This window comes from Rhipicephalus sanguineus, chromosome 5 (genome assembly GCF_013339695.2).
Source record: "Rhipicephalus sanguineus isolate Rsan-2018 chromosome 5, BIME_Rsan_1.4, whole genome shotgun sequence".
Classification (NCBI taxonomy): Eukaryota; Metazoa; Arthropoda; class Arachnida; order Ixodida; family Ixodidae; genus Rhipicephalus; species Rhipicephalus sanguineus.
The window spans coordinates 69,350,578-69,369,648 of NC_051180.1; the positions used below are offsets into that span (position 1 = coordinate 69,350,578).

A 19,071-nucleotide genomic window follows, 5' to 3' on the forward strand; every position below is an offset into this window, starting at 1 on the left:
GCAGCCGCTGGCGTTCGAGCATGGGGTGCGAAATCACGGCAGCCAATGCGTGTATCCAGCAACCAAAATTGAATTTGGAACTTTGATTGTACAAATAACTTTAATGAAAAGGATGGCTCAGTCGCCTAACAGACGTCAATGGCGGGGATCATAAAATAAATGCATTAAAAAGCTGCACGTTTATAGCCTGCCAGTCAAGCAGGCCTCGCGAAAATAAACAAGAGAAAACGATTTTGGATACCTGGCTGGGACTCGGGGAAAGCTTTTGCATGGGGCCTCATTTTGCAGACCACATGTTGTTGAACGCGATTTTACACCGCTATTGGAAGTAAACAGGAACAGCAAACGCTCCGCATTTAGGGCGCTCTGCATCATCGACATTAGGCATCGGATATCCGACAAACTCCTTGTGTCATTTGTTAGGATTGGGTACGGATTGCGACTGCTCAAACTTCGTTATCACGCAAGAAGTTATTGCGAAAGTGACTACAATTTCATGCTTTCGTGCCAGAAAGTATGATTTCGAGCGCACTCATGCCATAGGCTCATTTTGGCAGCGGAGCTCTCTAAGCCGGCCGTAAAAAACGTCGGTGTCCGCAGAAAACCACAGGCGGGTATGCGCCACAGGGATTGGGCAAGCCCTATTACCGAGTACAGCAGGTGCGAGCGTTAAACGAAAACTCTGCTCCGCGAAAGGGAGCACGCGAAACACGTGACAGAGAGAGAGGAGGGGGGGGAGAGAGAGAAAGAAAGTGGCAGAAAGGAAGAGAAAGAGAAGAATAGAGAGACATAAAGGTAATAAAGACATAAAAATATAGAAAGACAGAGCAAGACATAGAAAGAAAGAGATATAAAGAAACAGACACAAAAAAAGAGATAGAAAGAACAGAGAGAAAGACCGAAAGAGAAATAAACAGGAACAAAGAAAGAGGAAGAAAGAAGCAGAGAGAGAGAGAAAGGGAAGAGAGAGAAATGAAGATTGAAAGAGCGAGAAAGAGAAAGAAATAGATAGAGGGAGAAAAAAGTCACAGTTTCGCCGCAACGGTGAAGCAATGAATGCGACAGCAATAAATTGGAATGTAACGCGAAGAACGGGAAGCAGCTCGAAATTGCCAGCGCGTCACTCGAGCACGAAAAGAACGCACACAGGACGAGCGCGAACTATCACGCGTCACAGCTCGACACTTGAAGCGCACTGCTCAAACATAAAGCAGGGCGCACGAAACGAACGAACAGGTAAACACAGGAGGAGCGCGAACTGTCACAGTTGTTATTTATTTCTGTTTGAACAGCGCGCTCCTTTCGCAAACGCGGCCGCTGCGAAGTGACCTTCGTACGCTCTGTGGCTTCAGCGCGGACCTCGCGGGGAGAGCACAAGACATAAAACCGCCCGCTCCACCCCCCTCCCCCCGGCCGCCCCCTTCTTTCCTCGAGATAAGCGCACGAAGGTGGCCACGCCCTGTAGGGCGAAGACCAACGGCGTTCGCAGGAGCGGGGCGATGATCATTAAGCGCGCAACGCGCGCACGTCGCGCCATCTATGTGGCGAATAAGAAAGCATGCTGAAGGAAATGGTGTATATAAAAAGCTCGCCGTTAGCAGTCTGAAAGACGGTACTGTTGATGGCGTAACCGTCTAACGCCGCTCGTTGGAAACCGAGAGGTCGCCCGTTCGATTCCGCGCGTCGGAATGTTTTTCTGAATTATTTTTCTTTGTGGCTTATATATATATATATATATATATATATATATATATAGTATATACACACATATACATATACGGTGAATGACGGCGGCCGGCGACGGCAAAAATCAGCCCCGAGACTGTCCATATAATTGCTATCGCAATAAAAGAAACAAATAGAAAGCAACAGGTACAAAAAAAATACGAGACAGAGAGAAAGAGAAGAAACAAAGAAAAAATAAATAAACAGAAGCAAGCAAGGCCACCCACGTCCGCTCTTCCTTCAGTCTCGGCACCACTAGTGCGAAGCTGCCATCAATTTTTTTTATTGTCGTTAATTCTAGTTCATATTCATTGTAGAAAACAGCGCGCTACAACGAAAACAGGAAAGACCAAACGAGACTAGTCCCAGTTTTAGGATTCCTGTTTACTTCCAATAGCGGTTTAATATCGCGTTCAACAATAGGAGGTCTGCAAAATGTGGCCCCATGCAACAGTTTTCTCCGAGTCCCAGCCGCGTATCCAAAAGCGTTTTCTTTTGTTTTCTCGCGAGGCCTGCTTGACTGGCAGGCTATAAACGTGCAGCTTTTTTTATATATATTTATTTTATGATCACCGCCACTGACCTCTGCTCAGGCGACTGAGCCATCCTTTTAAATAAAGTTCATTGTACAATCGAAGTGCCAAGTTCAAAATTGGCAGCTGAATACACGCATTGGCTGCCGTGGTTTTGCGCCGCATACTCGAACGCCAGCGGCTGTGATGTCACTAGATATGGATAATTTGGCTGAAATCGAGGGAACGAGAAAGTAGCCAAAAACTAGAGCAGTAGCCAAGACGTTTTTTCTCCCACCACCGGCCTAAAAAAATATCCCAACTGGCGCAAAATAGCAAAACCTGGCGACCGTGCTGGCAGCCCTGCTGGCAACTCTGCACACAATTTTGCAGATAATCCGTTATTGTAACGGATGTTGCAAATGTGCGGCTTTAGTGCCGCGCATATGTTCTCCAGTAACCCTAATTTGTTATGTGCCTCAGCTTTTTCACGGTACAGTGCGTACTGGGAATCGCAAGAGTCACGCGTACGGCATCCGAGTCCACCAGACACAGCGTGACGCGCGACTTCAAAGTCTATGCGGTCTTCCGGCACGTGGAACAGCAGTCAGAATACGAAATAAAATAGCGACAAATGCAACTGCTAAAAACAGGCAGCCAGCACTGTTTGACAATGACATGACGGCGTATTGAGCTGCAGAAAAGGTAGTAAAACTCGCACGTTTCCGGCCGATTCAGGGCACAGAAGTCGGGTCTACCTCTCATTCTGCCGCAAGATATATTCATGTTTCAAGTATAACTGCAACGGTCGTAAATGTAAGACCCGTCCCCTCCTCAAGAGACTCTGCTCAAACGACAGAAGAATGGTGTCAATGTTTTTGTCGAAGGTAAGTCTTGTGAACCTCGTCCTCTCTAATACACAGCTTCAAAGAACAATATGATATTGTTCGCGTTAATACGGTATGGATATTCAAGAATTGAAAATGTCAAAACATAACCTCAATAATTCCGCAGTCATAAATACTTTGGTATCTTTTCCCTTTAGTTTGTATTGTTCCTAAGGTATACGTCAACCACGCCCTTCCTGATGCATAGCTTCAAACCTCAATACAATATTTCTCGCGTCAATACGGCGTAAACATTCTAAAATGAAAAATCCAAAAAATAGCCTCAATAACTCCGCAGTCATAATTACTTTGATATCTTTTCCCTTCAGGTTATATTGTTCTTAACTTCAGTATTATTGCGATAGCAATTATATGGACAGTCTCGGCTGGATTTTGCCGTCGCCGTCATTCACCGTAAATGTATATGTGTATATATATATATAATATATATATATATATATATATATATATATATATATATATAAAGTCCCAAAGAAAAATAATTCAGAAAAATGCTTCCGAAGCGCGGAATCGAACCAGCGACCTGTCGTTCCGCAGCGCGTGGCGCTAACCACTACGCCAGAAAGCGCAGGTCCTTCAGGTAGCTAACGACGAGCGTTATATACACACCATTTACCGCTGGCAGGACTCAGAGAAGACAGGCGCTTATAAGCGTTTCTTCATTACCAGCGAGATGGCGCGAGGAGCGCGACTGGCAAATTTAAAAGTCGTCGGCGAGCTCGCTCGCTTCTTCTTATATTTGCGCAGAGAGAACCTTGTCCTTCCGCTGTTTGCTCGCGCGGTTTTCTCGTGGTGAGGGAAAGAGGAATGTTTCGAGCTTTCACCGTGTTGTTCGCGCTCATGTTACGGAGCGTACGAAAGTCACTCGAGCTCAAGGGACGCCGCTAAACGAACAAACAGATGAGCGCGAACTGTCAAGTGTCACAGCTCGACACTTGAAGCACGCTAGCTTCCTTCGCTGCTTCGGCCGCCTTTGCAACTGGAGCGCTGTTCAAACTGAGAGTATCCATTGGTGAGCCTCACTTCTTATAGCAGTTAGTTTCTTGCTATCGCATTCATTGCTTCGCCGTTGCGGCGAAACTGTGACTATTTTTTTACAAGCATATGGTCGTGTTGTTACACATCTGAAGTTACACTAGCAGGTTAAACGAATTGTACGAAATAATTTGTTTCGAATCTTTTTAAATAGATGTTTAATATGCAGATTTTTAAGTTCAACGGGAATCGAATTCCTAAAGGAAGCATAGCATCTATCTGACTCCATTCTTTTCCGTTCACCTTTATCTCGGCCGCTTTAAATCTTTCGTTGTGCGCTATATTGCCCGATATATGAAACACCCAGTCAAAAAACGTTTCGCAACGAGCCATGTTTGCGCGGTGAGCTCCAATCATAAGTTGCGGCTGGTGTACGCCTACGTCCAGGAAGTTAACTTTATTCCCTCTGGAAAACAGGTGCGGATCAAAGAACTGCTTACGGAGGCCAAGAGGAAATTATTCGCTCCGCATTCATTTAATTCGATCGACAGCATCGAAAGCCACGATGCGAGCACCGACATTGCTTTCATTTCAGCAAGCACGATCCCTTTAAACAAGATTTCCGGGGCCAGAAGCCTTCGCAGATAAGACGAAAGGCCTGTACCGATATCTGACCTTTGATATCGAAGATTCGCCGAATTTCGCAGTTTCTTCCTGAAGTCCGAGCAGGTAATTGGTAAATGTCACTTACAAACGGAAAGGTTCGTGAATGCCAAATGTAGCGCCATTTGCTCAGATCGCTATATTGAGCGCCAGCTCTAAACGAGCATTATTTTTGCTTGCGAAAACCACCCTATAATGACGCCGTATCGCAGCAACATCCAGTGGGGTTGCAGTGTTCGCTATAGGCGTCTGTAACAATGTAATAAACATTACATATTAACTACTATGAATCACCAAGCCATGGTCAATCATTGCTCCAAAACTGACATCTGTGCTCTAAGGTGCGTACCGACGTCACGTCGGACCATACGATTCCCTTTAGGCGTCATTCTAGTCGACTTGCCGGCATGGTAAGTCCACGATCGATCCGGTTGTCGGAGGGAGCGGGGGAGACAAATTATTGCTTCCTCAAATAGGTACTTTCCTCAAAACAACTGCTTTCCTCAAATAGCCAAGGCCTTCCCCACAATATACCCATATCTACTCAAAATGAACAAAGAAGTCGGTCCGACTCGCAATGCTTGACTCAAAGCAATAAAAAATAATTCGGTATAGGCCACCAATCGTCTACTCCTTCGCATGACATCGAATCCCAGAATGAGTTTTGATTGCGATAGCAAATATCAACACTCTCGGCGGGTTTTTGCCATCACCGTCGCCGTCATGTCCCAGATATGTATATGTATGTATATATAAATGAAATCCACGATTAAAACTACATCAAGAGAAATAATTTCCGAAGCGCGCCACTGGTATTCGAACCTGCGACCGCTCGTACCGTAGCGCGCCGCTTTAGACCACTCGGCCACGCGCCACTTCTTTTTTTTCTTTATTGCCTCACACAAGAATTTTCACACACTAATCGTAAACCAGGGAACAGTACGATGATACACCATCAGCTATTAGCGGACTGCGTGTTAAAATTTTGGCATGTGTAACAACGATTCCACTCTGGAAACCCACTCCGGTACATTCATCTGCACTTTCTGCGTTTCGACAAAAGGAGACACACGTTCGCAAAAATAATCGCGAACAGCTTTGACTTCCCCATCGGCATTGTGAAAGGCCGTTCGGGTTTGCCATGTACTATGCAGGCCCAGGAGCATAATAAGGTAGTAAGGTACGCCATCTTCGCTTTCAACGTAGAGAAGCCGTATTCCATGCGGATGTAACGGCAACTTCTTTTTTAGAGTTCTCTGTAATATATCCCAGAAAAACACCCCGCGCCAGCAGTCTATGAAAACGTGTTCAATGGCCTCCGGTTTTTTGCACAGGAAACAATCTGGGCCCCATGGAACAAATAATCCCTTATCTTCCAACCATGTTTTTACTGGTAAAGAGCACCAGGGGTTAAGACATATATATATATATATATCAAAGCGTTTATTGAGGGGGGAAAAAAGAAAAAAAAATGGTTTAGGGAGCAGGTGGGCGGGCCCCTATTCCAGTGCTTCACTGGCTTGGGCGGCCCGCCGCGCCTGGTCGAGGAGTGCTAGTTGTGCCACCCGATCCTCACTGGCGAGCAGTCTCCCACTACTCCCTTCCGGAAACTTTGCCGGCTATTTGCGGCGAGTTAATTTCGGGTGGCCTGTTCTGGCAATCCCACGTTATGTGGGCGAGAGTGGGCCTGCCTCCGCACCACGGACAGCTATCGCTGTACATTGTGGGGTGAATGGCATGTTTCAAATAAAGGTTCGGATATGTATGTGTTTGTATACGGCGCCAGTCGGGCGCCAGTCGTAAGAGTCCCGCCCGGATAGATCAGGTTGGGGTGGACTGTGCTGTCATCGCTCAAGCAGTTGGTGCTCAAGAATGTCTCGCGGTAAGAAAGGATGTTCGTCTGAGTGGACGGCCGCTCGGTTGATAAAAGCACGAGCTGCGCCGTCCGCTCTCTCATTGCCATCGAGTCCTGCATGACCCGGGCACCAGATGATCGCATGGTCCTGCGTTAGGTCGGGTCCTAATAGGCGAATGGTGCTGTGTGGTAGTCTCCCGGTGAGAAAGAGTCTACATGCGACCTTGGAATCAGTAAGACTAAGTGATGATTGTCCCAGGATACCCTTAGTTTTAATAGCTAGCGCGGTGGCTGAAGCTTCTGCGGTATTCGCGGACGCGGCTCGAGTAGTGGCGCATGTCAGAAGCCCTTGACTTGCGGCCGCTCCTACTACTGCGACGGCGTACTTGTTGGTACTGCATCGGGAGACATCTGTGTACACCATGTCAGGATTTCTCCCGAACTGCCGCTATAACTTGCGTGCTCGAGCGCTTCTACGACCTTTGTGGTATTGTGGGCTCATGTTTTTGGGAATAGGGGCTAAGACAGTTTTCTCGGCCACGTGCCAACGGATATTTAATATACAACGGCGAGCTATCTATATACGCCACTTAACGCTGGCGGTACGCAGAGCTCGGAGGTGCTTCAGCGTGTGCAGTATCACCCGCGAGTCTGCCCGAAAGGTGCGCTTTAAAGCAACACTCCTAGATTTTGCTTCAATTTGAAAAGTGCCCTTGAGACGTGCACTAAAAAGTGGCCTATTTCTGTACCACTCGCGATGTGGAACGCCGAGTAAACAATGCGTCGAACGCCACCGCACTGCAGGAGACGCAGAGGGGTCACTCCCCGCGCCGCAGTTTTCAAGAAACAAATATATCTAAGAGCGTTGGGTTGAAGCGCGCTGCTGAAACATGAAGGAGTTACAGCTATGACAGTTGTTATAGTTCGCGCTCGTCCTGTGTATACCTGTGCGTTGTTTTCGAGTGTACTTCCTTGTGTTTGAGCAGCGCGCTGCAAGTATAAAGCTGTGACCGTTCTTAGTTAGCGGTCGTCTGTGTTCTTTTCGTGACTCCTTTCCGCTTGAGCGGCGTGCTGCAAGTATCGAGCTGCTTGCCGTTCTTCGTGTGACATTGTAATTCGTTGCTATCGCTTTCATTGCTTCGCCCTTGCGGCTAAACTGACTTTTTCTTCCTTAATAGTATAATTGACTTGCCTCTAAGTTTTCTGCGAACACGAATGCATGTATTTCTGCCCAGTATACACATCCGGTGCAACAAATTTCCTTTTATACCCAAATTGCGCGCACATCTGTTCGAGAACAACCTTGCATATTGCATCTTCATGAAGCAGATAATATCCCGTGATCCCATTCGCGCAGCGATAATTTTGGGTGTGTGCATGTGTGTGTGTGTGTGTGTGCGAGCGTGCGCGTGTGTTTGTGTGTGCGGGCATGTATTTGTGTGTGCGTGTGCGTGCGTGGGTGCGTGCGCCATGTAGGGATGTCAATTAACAAATCCGAACATCCCCTTTCAGATTTCCCTCTTCCTACCTGCAAGACGACTACGTCATCGTCTCAAGGCAGCGACCTTGGCTCTGCTGTTTATGCTTCTCGCGTACACCTTCGTGCTCTTTTTGTTCCCACCTTTCACCGGCTCACCCCAGAGCGAAGCGCCTCTGAGATGGTTCTCAAATCCAGATATAGCTGGGAGAAGCTTACCGGTGGAACGGATGCATAACGAACCGTACGATTACCTCATAAATCCCCGCGATCTGTGCCCGACATATGCGCCGGTCGACTACCTGTTCCTGGTTTTATCGGCACCGGAATACGTCGACAGACGCAACGTCATACGACGCACATGGGCCAAGGACGTGAGGCGGTCCGCCGGAAACCGGGTGCTGTTCCTCCTCGGCAAGCCCGGCACTGCGAAACTTCAGGACGCCTTGGAGTTGGAGTCGCTAGGGTGCGGAGACATAGTTCAAGAGGACTTCTGGGACACGTACCGAAACTTGTCTCTCAAGTCGATCATGCTGCTTCGCTGGGCGTCCCTCCATTGCCGGCAGGCCCGGTTCGTGGTAAAGATAGACGACGACTGCTTCCCGAACCTGGCCAATTTTTACCGAGCCATGCAGGGGCAGCCAGAGGACGCTATCTACGGCGAACTGTTACACAGACACATCCCCTCGCGCGACCCTCTGGACAAGTGGTACGTTCCTTACGAAGAAATAACCCCCGATGTATTTCCAGACTATATACACGGCGCCATGTACGTCATCGGCGGTCGAGTGGTGGAGCTGCTGTATAGGGCTACTGGACACGTGCGGCCCATTAGCATGGAGGACGTGTACATCACCGGAATGTGCGCGGAGCGTGCTGGCATCGGCAGAACGCGTCTCGCCGGAACCAACAACAACAAATTGTCGACACTGTGTGAATACAAGAGGGCCATCTACGGCCATCACGTGACAGCGGAGGAAATGGACCAACTGTGGTATGCCATGAAGCTGCTGGAGTACAAGTGTCACCGGCTCTTTTACAGCGTTCACGTGTGCTACTGCCGCGCTGTGGACGGCGCCGCGGCGGAAAGGGTCATCGAGGCGCCAGTTCTTTGACAAAATACTTTCCACGATTTAGCGTCACAGTTTGTCACAACCATCTAAGTAGCCATATGGCACAATATAAGAGCATTTTAACACGGTATTTTGCTGTACTTAAAAGGTACTCCGTTTGTCCATGGCCCGCCATACTACCCCACAATGGTAACGTCGAAACACTGTCGGAAACAAATGAAGTTTTCTTTCTTTTCGGCATTTCGCAGAAAGTTAATGTAACGTAAGCTGCTTCGGACCCCAAAGCTGCATAAGATAAACCGGTCTTGCATCAAATAACACCAAAAATTCCATTACGACTTCTCTAATTGTAAAGCAACCTTCAGCAGGCTGTCGCCTGAAAACCATAACTCTGACCTCTTCTATGACCTTTAAGTAGCCGAGCGACAAAACAGTCTATATAGAGAACTTTACTGCGCCCTCGCTTTGTAAAGCAGCGCGAGTGTTGCCCACTTTGCAAAGATGTATGCTACCCACAGTGGTGGTCTAGTGGTCATGTGGTGCTTGGCTGCTGACCCGAAGGTCGCGAAATCGAATCCCGGCCACGGTGGCCGCATTTTCGATAGAAGCGAAAATGCCACAGGCCCGTCTGCTTAGATGTAGGTGCCCGTTGAAGAACCCCAGGCGGACGAAATTTCCGGAGCCATTCACTACGGCTCAGGAAATTTCGCCCACCTGGGGTTCTTTAGCGTGAACCTAAATCTGGGACGTAAAACCTTAGATATTATTATTATTATTATTATTATTATTATTATTATTATTATTATTATTATTATTATTATTATTATTATTATTATTATTATTATTATTACAGAGATGCATGTGTGTATTTCGTACACTTCCCCCAACCATAGGGGTTGTCACCCCTCGCCCACACTCCATTTTCGCGCTTGCTCTCTCATCATACACATTTTTGTTGGGTTAGAGTGTGCGAAGCATGCACATACACGCCCTAAGGTATGCAGTTGCTGCCTTGAAGAAGAAAAGACCACTCGTCGAAGCGTTGGTTACAGCGACATCCCCTGTTCAAGGGCTTTTCGTCTCATATCTTAAGCATTCATCGTTCAATAGCTGCAGTCATGATAGGGGGAAATGAGGTGCGTGCTGAATAAAGATATCAAAATAGAAAATTGTGCGTGTCGTAATATGTGTCGGAGTTATCCTGCCTCAAGTTTTTTTTTTTTTTCTTATAATGAAACAAGAACTTACTAGTAGACTGATTTGAGTATTTAAACGTCATAGCCGGCAGCGAGAAAAAAAAAATTAGCGCAGCTTGCAATAAGTAGCTCAAGGATGGGTCACAGCAGAGCTGGTGGGTACCTAGCTGGTCCTGGCTTGGCTTGGCTTTTACCCACTCACCTCTCTCTTTCCCACACCTTGCTATATTGTACCGGCTACGGCTATGCTTGCTCTCGCCAAGAAATTTTTCGCTAAGAATTTCCGTCTCTATCTTTATTTCTCTCTCTCTTTCTCTCTCTCTCTCTGTAGTCGTTCTCTCGCACATCCGAGTTATTGCATCCCACACCGGTCAAATCGGCGCACGTGTTCTAGGAGCGAAGCAGAAGACGACAATGAAGAAGAGAGCGCGTGCCCGTTCATTATCATAACTTTTTATCTACGACGCACGGCCAACTTCAAGCATAACAGCTCTACTGAAAAAAGGAAAAGAACGCGTAAGCTTTCATATTTTTATATAGACAGTGAGCAATTACCCGTATAACATATACAGCAATGATGTTCGTTGTTATTGGAGGCCAATTAGCAGGTATCTAAGATGGCGTATGTCGTCTTCATAAGTTGCATCATCTTGTCGTGAAGGAGTACCCAATCGTTGCATCTGAGACCGAATGTCGACGATAGTGCCTTTGTAAGCGAAAAAACTAAAACATTCTCTGCCGGGTCAAACGCAGGTAAACGCACACGCACACAAAGCAGAAGAGGATCGAAAAACACCGTCGGCCGAGTTTCGTGCCGAGCGCGCGGTCGATTCTCGCACACAAGGCAAGGATGTGGTCCCTGAGCCAATAGAGCGGACCCCCTTGCCAGATTCTAGCCTTCTTCGCATAGGCAACGTAACAGCCCTCGAAGTGAGCCACTTCGGCGCGGCGAGCGCTGACGCTGTCTGCGAGGGTGCCCGTCACGTAGAGGTCCTCGGGCGGCGTAGGTGGCGACTGCTCCGTGGCTGAGGCGTACAAGAGCGGCTCGACCACGTCGGCGGTGAGGACGTACGCGCAGCCGACGAGGTAACCGAGGACCCCGCTGCAGTTACGTAACGCGACGCTGTCGTCGGCCGGTTCCTGGCAGGTCCTCGCTCCCAGCGACACGAACGAGCCGAACATCTCATAGTCCATCGAATGATCCACGAAGAAGTCGTACGAGTCCCGGAGGAAGCGGTAGTCCACGTGGGCGCCGTCGTTGGCCTTGACCAGGAAGCGGACCCGCCGGCAGAACTTCGACGTCCACCTGAAGATCATGAGGCTGGTCAACGTGGAGTTCTCGGGAGTCGCGTAGTAGTCTCCCACAACGATGTCACCGTAGCGCGCAATCTCGGAGCGCAGCTTGGCCTTCTGTCGGCGCGACCGGGGCATGCCCAGGAAGAAGAGCAAGAGCATGCCCTTGCTACTCGGCCGCGCCAGTTGTTCCCAGGCTTCGGCGCGCATGATCTGTCTGAGAGCGTAGTTCTCCGGCAGCGAGTTGACGGCGACCAGGTAGTGGAACGGCTTTGACGGGTCGTCCCTGTTGCACCGGTAGTCGACGTTCCAGAGTATGCGGTAGGGAAAGAGCGGCTTTCCCAGCGACTTTTCGGGATCGCTGCTCTTTATCGAAGTCGGCGTCGGTGGCGAGCAGTTGCGGCAGAGCACGGCCTCTGCCGAGGGACCGGAACGGGCAGCAGCGGCTCGTCGAGGCGCTTCGACCGGACGACGCGACGTCCGAAAGCGATGACTCGACTCTTCCTCGCTCGAGACGCCAGGGTTTACGATGGTGTAAGCGAGACAGACGAGGCACGCTGCCACAGTTAGTACTTGAAGCTGCGAGGGTGTTGTGTAATCAGTGGCAGCGGAGCGATTAAAATAAGCGAGCTAGCATAAGAACACGTATGCATCGCATGTATATGTCAAAATCTCAACTATGCTTTCCAGAACTATAAGCATGCAGAAGGAGACAAGCGTCAGTTCCGTCAGTCAGGTCACGTAAAAGCTAAAACACTAACTAGAAGAAAATCTAGCTCAATAGAGAGTTTTGCTAATTGCGGAAATACGGTACGCAAATACGGTATATAAGGCAGCACGTATATATATAAGCCTAGTTGTGCTTCTACCGCTCCCCGTTCCAGTGACAATGCGTACCCAACCGACAGGTGTCTCGTTAACAATGCCTAGGCTGACGGGCAACAATGAGGCGTGACAACCCCACAGTAATTTTTGAAAAAGCTTTTGTGGTGTTGGGGTGCCTTCACCGGCAAAAGGTCGAAGACCTGGAAAGGAGGAGTGGTACCATCATACGGTAGCGTATTTGCGTACCGTATTTCCGTAACTAGCTAAAGCTCTCTAATATAGCGAACATGACTATACAATACGGAAAGAAAAATCACTGGCCTGACGCACGCACTGCGCGCGCATAGACTATTTTATAGCATTAGCCTTCTTCAAGATAGTTTGTTTACAATTTCCGGCTCGCATAACAAACGCCGAGCCCGCATAGCCGCTGTATCAACGGAATAACTGACTCGTCATTCACTTCATGGTTTGCGGCACGTATTTATCCGGTTTCGAGGTGTCTGCCACTTGGCGAATTCCAGTACGTGTTATCGGGATAAGGCAGTGATAATGTTAAGCTATCTAAATAGTCTGGCTTGATGTAAATTTATTGTCCAAGAGGTGCAGCAACGTGGTGTGTCTTGTGAAGCGAGGAATTGAAGACAAGAAAATGCAGACCCTGCCAGCCCTGCTCTGAAAAACAAACGACAAATAAAAAAAACCATTAAAAATCAGTGAATCACTGTACAAAAGCCGTAGCTCATGCATGAATATTTAATTCTTTAAAAAATCTGCACATTTGATGCTTGCAGCAAGGTTGCGAACCTGCACACTGCTCTAAAGTCGCAGGAATGATCTGGGCTCCAAGAAAAATAAAATATTCAGAAGCTGTATTGATAAACTATTCATCTGAAAATGGCAAACTTCGGTTGCATTTATACATTGGCTTCACAGAGTGACAGTTGTGGGGAGAGAACAGGATTGAAAACCGAATAACCGAACGAGCTTGAGAAACCAAGTTCTTCCAGTTTAGTGCCCGAGATATTTATATCGAAATTAGCTCAGTTTCACTCTATAATCTAGACGCAAATTATTCAAATGATCAGTGCCGCACTCATGTCTTCAGAACACAGCGCAAACATTCTACGTTATGCATTTTGCTTCTAACGAAAGAGCGAACGAGTATTCAATACATATTTTCGAGTTAATTAATGAGCACGCGCGCTCATTAGCAACATGAAAGGGAGTACTGATTTCACCTGCAAGAGGCAACAGTGGCTAATCGCATTGACTAAGCAGAAAAGCATTCATAACGCTAAATGTTCATGCGGAAAGGTATAGTTCTTGCAAATCAATAGGCCATATCCATATCCGCATATCACATGTAAAACATGCTTTTAAACACGAACTAGGTGTTTCCTTTCATATAGTTCGCGGTTGTACATTACGCTCAACACGCTTCCCATTTGGTCTCTTGAAATTTAAATATGCTATAGCGTTTAGTTCATTCATGATGACCGGAAGATAAATGCATAATGCTCTAAAAGCACTAGTACTAGCGTTTGCAACATCTTTGTAACATTGAAATAATTCAACAAACCTTACCTTGAGCTTACCAACTCTCTTATACCATGATTTCCTGTCACGGGACGACCCACACAGCACCGAGACAATGGTGATACATGAGCGGTACCTGAAAACATACGTATAATAATAGTAGTAATTAAATTTCCATTGATGTGGTATACTTCTGTTCACAACAATCTGGCGCCGACCGGATCCTAAGTGGGGTTCCTGCTCGTTCACTTCAGATGGTGCTCTATAGACGATTTTACGTAAGACATGTGGGCGCCGCCACCTTGGGCTGTTAAACGAATGTTTTCTTATTTTTGTACCTCGTGACGTGAATTGATAAGGTCAGGAAACGTCGAATGTACCAACCAGACCGTTTTCATGCGCATACGTCCACCGTAGCGCTGTTCGTTTAGTTGTTCAAGATACAAAACGGTAAGGTTAACAGCCCAGTATGGCGGCAGCGAAACCCATGCGTAAAATAGTCTATACTGAGTAAAATTGTCCTAATGTGAAGGGATGCACGGCGTAGGAGTGACCACGTGTGTTCTGAAGATCACGTTCATTTGTGGTTAACGACGAATTTGCTCCTCCGACGCCAGGATCATCTTGCGCATTACAGTGTAAAGGGCCCGGAACCACCTCCGATAATCTTTTAACATTTGAATCAAGCACTCGGCCAGGAGGAGAGACGAGTCGACGAACGGAGCAGAGCGAAGGAAAGAGCGAAACGAGCGAGGGCCTCTTTTGTATCATCAATCACGTGTAACTCCGCTATCACGGCACCGTTTTGGAAAAAATCGAACGGCTATGTGTTCGGTGTGGGCTCGTGCACAACTGCAGCACCAGAACTAAATTTCAACCTATGCGTGGGTTAGGGGTGCTTTAAGCTGCGTTTCAATTCCGAACCATGTGCGAGCGTTTGGTCGTCTTCCCGTTCACTCAATAAAGGAAAGAGAAAATTGTTAGCAGATATATACGCAAATCTTATCAACATATGCATCAAAGAGAGCTTCATGGACTTTGTGTGTGATGTACTCCTTCTTTCTGTTGTCGTAAATTATGATAACGATGATGATCATGATATGTGGCTTAGCCCTTTGTATCGGGCGTGCAAATATAATGTGCCCTAGCCAGGAACAGGTAAAGGGTCATTCCACGCCAACTGTCCCAGCCTTGGCACTCGACCATCTGCGATTTGAATGGAAAAAATCGAGGACTATCTATCTGAAGCAAGAAGTCTACCTCCGAAATATTTTTGGCGAAAAAAAATTCTTCCGTGCCGCAAACCACATGTGAAGTTTTTTGGAAAGCTCGAAACCATGACTCGTAAAACACGTTGTCAAAAAATCTATTTCTTCCAAATCAGGTTAGAACCAAATTTTCCCTACAGGACGATCGCAGGCTTTTCACTTAAAATAACTTTCACGAACTTTTACGTTTTTGTGAGTTTTTTTTATGCTGCCCTAAATGTGGACAATATGGCCCATATTGTGGATTTTTTCATAGAAAGGCGACGTTCAGTGAAATGTAATATTATGCATTAACTGATCGCCAGGAAGTTTTGCCGTAGTTAAAAAATAGCTTTAGACCTATATAGCGTGAAAATGTGTGTGCAGGTGGCGACGAATATGCAAAAAAGTTCATTTTTGCACATGTTTAGTCGTGAATTTAACATTGAGGTGGTCTTAGTAAATTTATGCTAAATAGTTCATTTACTAGCAACATTAGTTGTCTAAGCTTACTGAGAAAGGTTTATCAAATTACCTTTTGTTTTAAGCAAAAAAAAATATTTTCGAAGTTGTGTTCTGCCGGTGTTTGTTCTTGCTCGTGTTTTGTCTTCCAGCGGTATGTACGTACAACCTACGTGGGCACGAGGTTTGCCACGGAACATACAGACAACTTTGCACGCGCTTACTTGAATGCTTTACTAGCGAGTATTGGTCTGAGTCAACGAGAAATGTGAACCCTGATAGAGTGCATTTAACCACATGCAGCGCCCATTGAAGGCGGGCATAGAGTGCTTACGCAACAGCGGGAAGCGACACCGATGCGTGCAAAACCCCGTTGCCAGCGCAATGATCTGAAACTCGGAAGAACACCACGATTAAGAAAAATGTCTGTTGCTGTAATATGAAAAACATGTACTTTTGCACCAATTCACGGTCACAGGTCAAACATCATCACTTACATACGATTCACTTATAAATATACTCATCACTTATACACGATTGTGTTGGTTCATAAGTTCAACTTGCCCACTGTCTTATCTCTAGGCAACGGGGTTTTGCAATCATCGGTGTCCTTCCCACTGTTGCGTAAGCACACTATGTCCGCCTTCAATGGACAGCTGCATGTGGTTAAATGCACTCCAGCAGGGTTCGCATTTCTCGTTGACTCAGGCCAATACGCGCTAGTAAAGCATTCAAGTAAGCGCGGGCAAAGATGATTATGTTGTCTAGATGTTCCGTGGCAAACCTCGTGCCCACGTATACATTGTACATACCGCTGGACGCGTTCCTGCGAAGACAAAACACCAGCAAAAACAGACACCGGCAGAACACAACTTCAAAAATATTTTTCTTGCTTAAAACAAAAAGTAATTTGATAAAACTTTCTCAGTAAGTAGACAACTAATCTTGCTAATGAATGAGCTATTTAGCATAATTTTACTAGGGCCACCTCAATGTTAAATTCACGACTAAACATGTGCGAAAATGAACTTTTTTGCAACTTTGTAGCCGGCTGTACACATCATTTCACCCTTTATAGGTCTCAAACTATTTGTTGGCTACAGTAAAACTTCCTGGCGATCGGTTAATACAAAATATTTCATTTCAATGAATGTCGCCTTCCCATGAAAAAATCCGCAATGTGGGCCATGTTGTCCATAATAAAGGCAGCATAAAAAAAACCCACGAAAGCTTAAAATTTCGTAAAACTTATTTTAAGTGAAAAACCTACGATCGTTCTGTAGGGAATATTTGGTCATAACTTAATTTACAAAGAAGAGATTTTTTGACACCGCGTTTTACGAGCCATATTTTCGGGCTTTCTGAAAAACTTAACATGCAGTTTGTGGCACTGAAAAATTTTTTTCGCCAAAAGTATTTTCGTGGAAGACCTCTTGCTTTGAATAAATAATCCTCGATTTTTTTTCATTCGAGTCGCAGATAGTCGAGCGCCAAGGCTGGGACAGTCGGCGTAAATGACGCTAACACAAGAAAATAAAAGAAAGTACACTCCACAGACGCACACGCACACGTTCGCAGTTAGTGTTAGCACGAAATGAATGCGATTTCGATGTTGTTTTAGGCGGCCTACAACTTAAAATTAATATGTTACCGATTCAAGCATTAATTAATTAATAGATTGCAATGAAAAAAGTCTGGTTGTAGGTGCACACAACTAATTTGAGGTGGCACAACTTTCGTAGAGCTCTTGGTTGTTGCTTTTTTTTAAATTAAAGCTTAGGCCAGGTTGTTTTAAGAATGCCCACAGGAATGTGCACTTTCATTACGACAAAAATTTCATCTGTCAAGAGAGCAATTTGATCGTTTTAAAATGGGCTAACGGTGCAGTGCGCAACACAGAAGGAAATATTAAGTGGTTAAAATACTCACAAGAGTACTTTGCAGAACCGGATTAAGTACATAATTCATGCACAGAAGGCTGGCCTTAACGACGGGTGAGCACAGCACACAAGCAGCACGTATTTTCTTCTTCTTTTTGTTCGCCTTGCCACTGTGGCTCACACCCACTGTTGGGCCAACAATTTGGTGGTTTTATGAATTCAAATAAAAGTTGAGAATGTGGTCACTTATGGAATCGAAATTGCGAATTAAAGATGACATTTTAGGTGCGTGAAATAACGTAGAAATAAAAAGTTAAAAAGTCATCAATCAATCAATCATTCTCCTGTGCGCACATCCCGACGCATCCACAACGCACGTAGTTTCATGCGCATTCATGGTCACACGCAGGCATTTAACTCATCATCACTACCTCGAGCCATTGCACATTGGAACGATCTTCCTGATCACATTGTATCCATCCCTAATCGTGAAACATTCCGTGATAACCTGATTTCATTGTACTCTAGCATTGTATAACGTTGTTCCGTCTTGCTGTTTGTTATCTTTTTCTTTTTCTTTTTTGCTTTTTGTCTGTATTCCTCTTTATTGTTTGTAAATACTGATGCCCCCCTTACTCAATGCCCTTCAATGGGCCTGTAAGGCATTTTGAATAAATAAAGAAAATCAATCAATCAATCAATCAATCAATCAATCAATCAATCAATCAATCAGGTTTTATTCATAACAAAATTGAGTACAGTGCTTAATATTTATACAGTTGGGACCCCAGAACTCGACATGAGTTGTGGAAGGGGTCCCTTTGACAGATGGTGCTATTTGTATCCGTGTAAAAAGATCTTACGCATAGGTGTATACAAAACGAAACAAAACGTCATGCAATGCTTAAAAAGAAGCAAAAGTATGCAAAACGTAAAAAAAAAAGATTGCAAATAAAACAAATAAAAATTAAAAAAAGTTAGTACATATATGTGAATACAAAAAAGGCAGTATCGGAAAGGGGGGGGGGGGGTGTGGATCCCTTTCTTTGCCGACATGATATGCTGCCTACGCGATACGTCTATTTTACATTCCAACAGGCCAATACAAACTATCGGTGCATTGGGTAAATTGTTCCATGGCGAGCTCTATTGGTACACCCTCCCCTCTCGCCCTTTGAAACGTACAAATAATCACCCTGATGAAGAAGCCCATTACACCTATTGCATTCGAGTATTTCGGCTCACTCTTTGAAATTTTAGATTTCTTTCTTCCCCAAAAGCCACTATGTTGCACAGTTACCTAGAGGCGTATCAGGTCTGGGTTTTATCAATCTCTGCCCTGCTTTTTGATCCACCCACATACAAAACGTCTCTTGCTCATTTCGACTGCTCAGCAGTCCCAACGCCTCTGATATATGAAAGGCGAACACTTTGTATGGGT

At 45.9% G+C, this 19,071-nt stretch overlaps 2 protein-coding genes across 2 annotated transcripts; one reads left to right on the plus strand and one right to left on the minus strand.

Moving 5' to 3' along the window:
* Nucleotides 1-8,181: 8,181 nt before the first annotated feature.
* On the plus strand, nucleotides 8,182-9,280 carry LOC119392864 (beta-1,3-galactosyltransferase 1). The gene has a single exon (XM_037659797.2). The coding sequence runs from the start codon at nucleotides 8,220-8,222 to the stop codon at nucleotides 9,228-9,230; it is 1,011 nt and encodes a 336-aa protein (XP_037515725.1). The 5' UTR covers nucleotides 8,182-8,219; the 3' UTR covers nucleotides 9,231-9,280.
* A 1,692-nt stretch (nucleotides 9,281-10,972) lies between these two features.
* On the minus strand, nucleotides 10,973-18,843 carry LOC119394705 (UDP-GalNAc:beta-1,3-N-acetylgalactosaminyltransferase 1-like). The gene is made up of 2 exons (XM_037662017.1): nucleotides 18,826-18,843; nucleotides 10,973-12,256 (listed from the first exon to the last, which is right to left on the minus strand). The coding sequence occupies exons 1-2, from the start codon at nucleotides 18,841-18,843 to the stop codon at nucleotides 11,108-11,110; spliced, it is 1,167 nt and encodes a 388-aa protein (XP_037517945.1). The 3' UTR covers nucleotides 10,973-11,107.
* Between the last annotated feature and the right edge of the window lie 228 nt (nucleotides 18,844-19,071).

Excerpts from the sequence above, each read along its gene's own strand:
- LOC119392864 (XM_037659797.2), top strand. The coding sequence starts at position 8,220 with ATGCTTCTCGCGTACACCTTCGTGCTCTTTTTGTTCCCACCTTTCACC.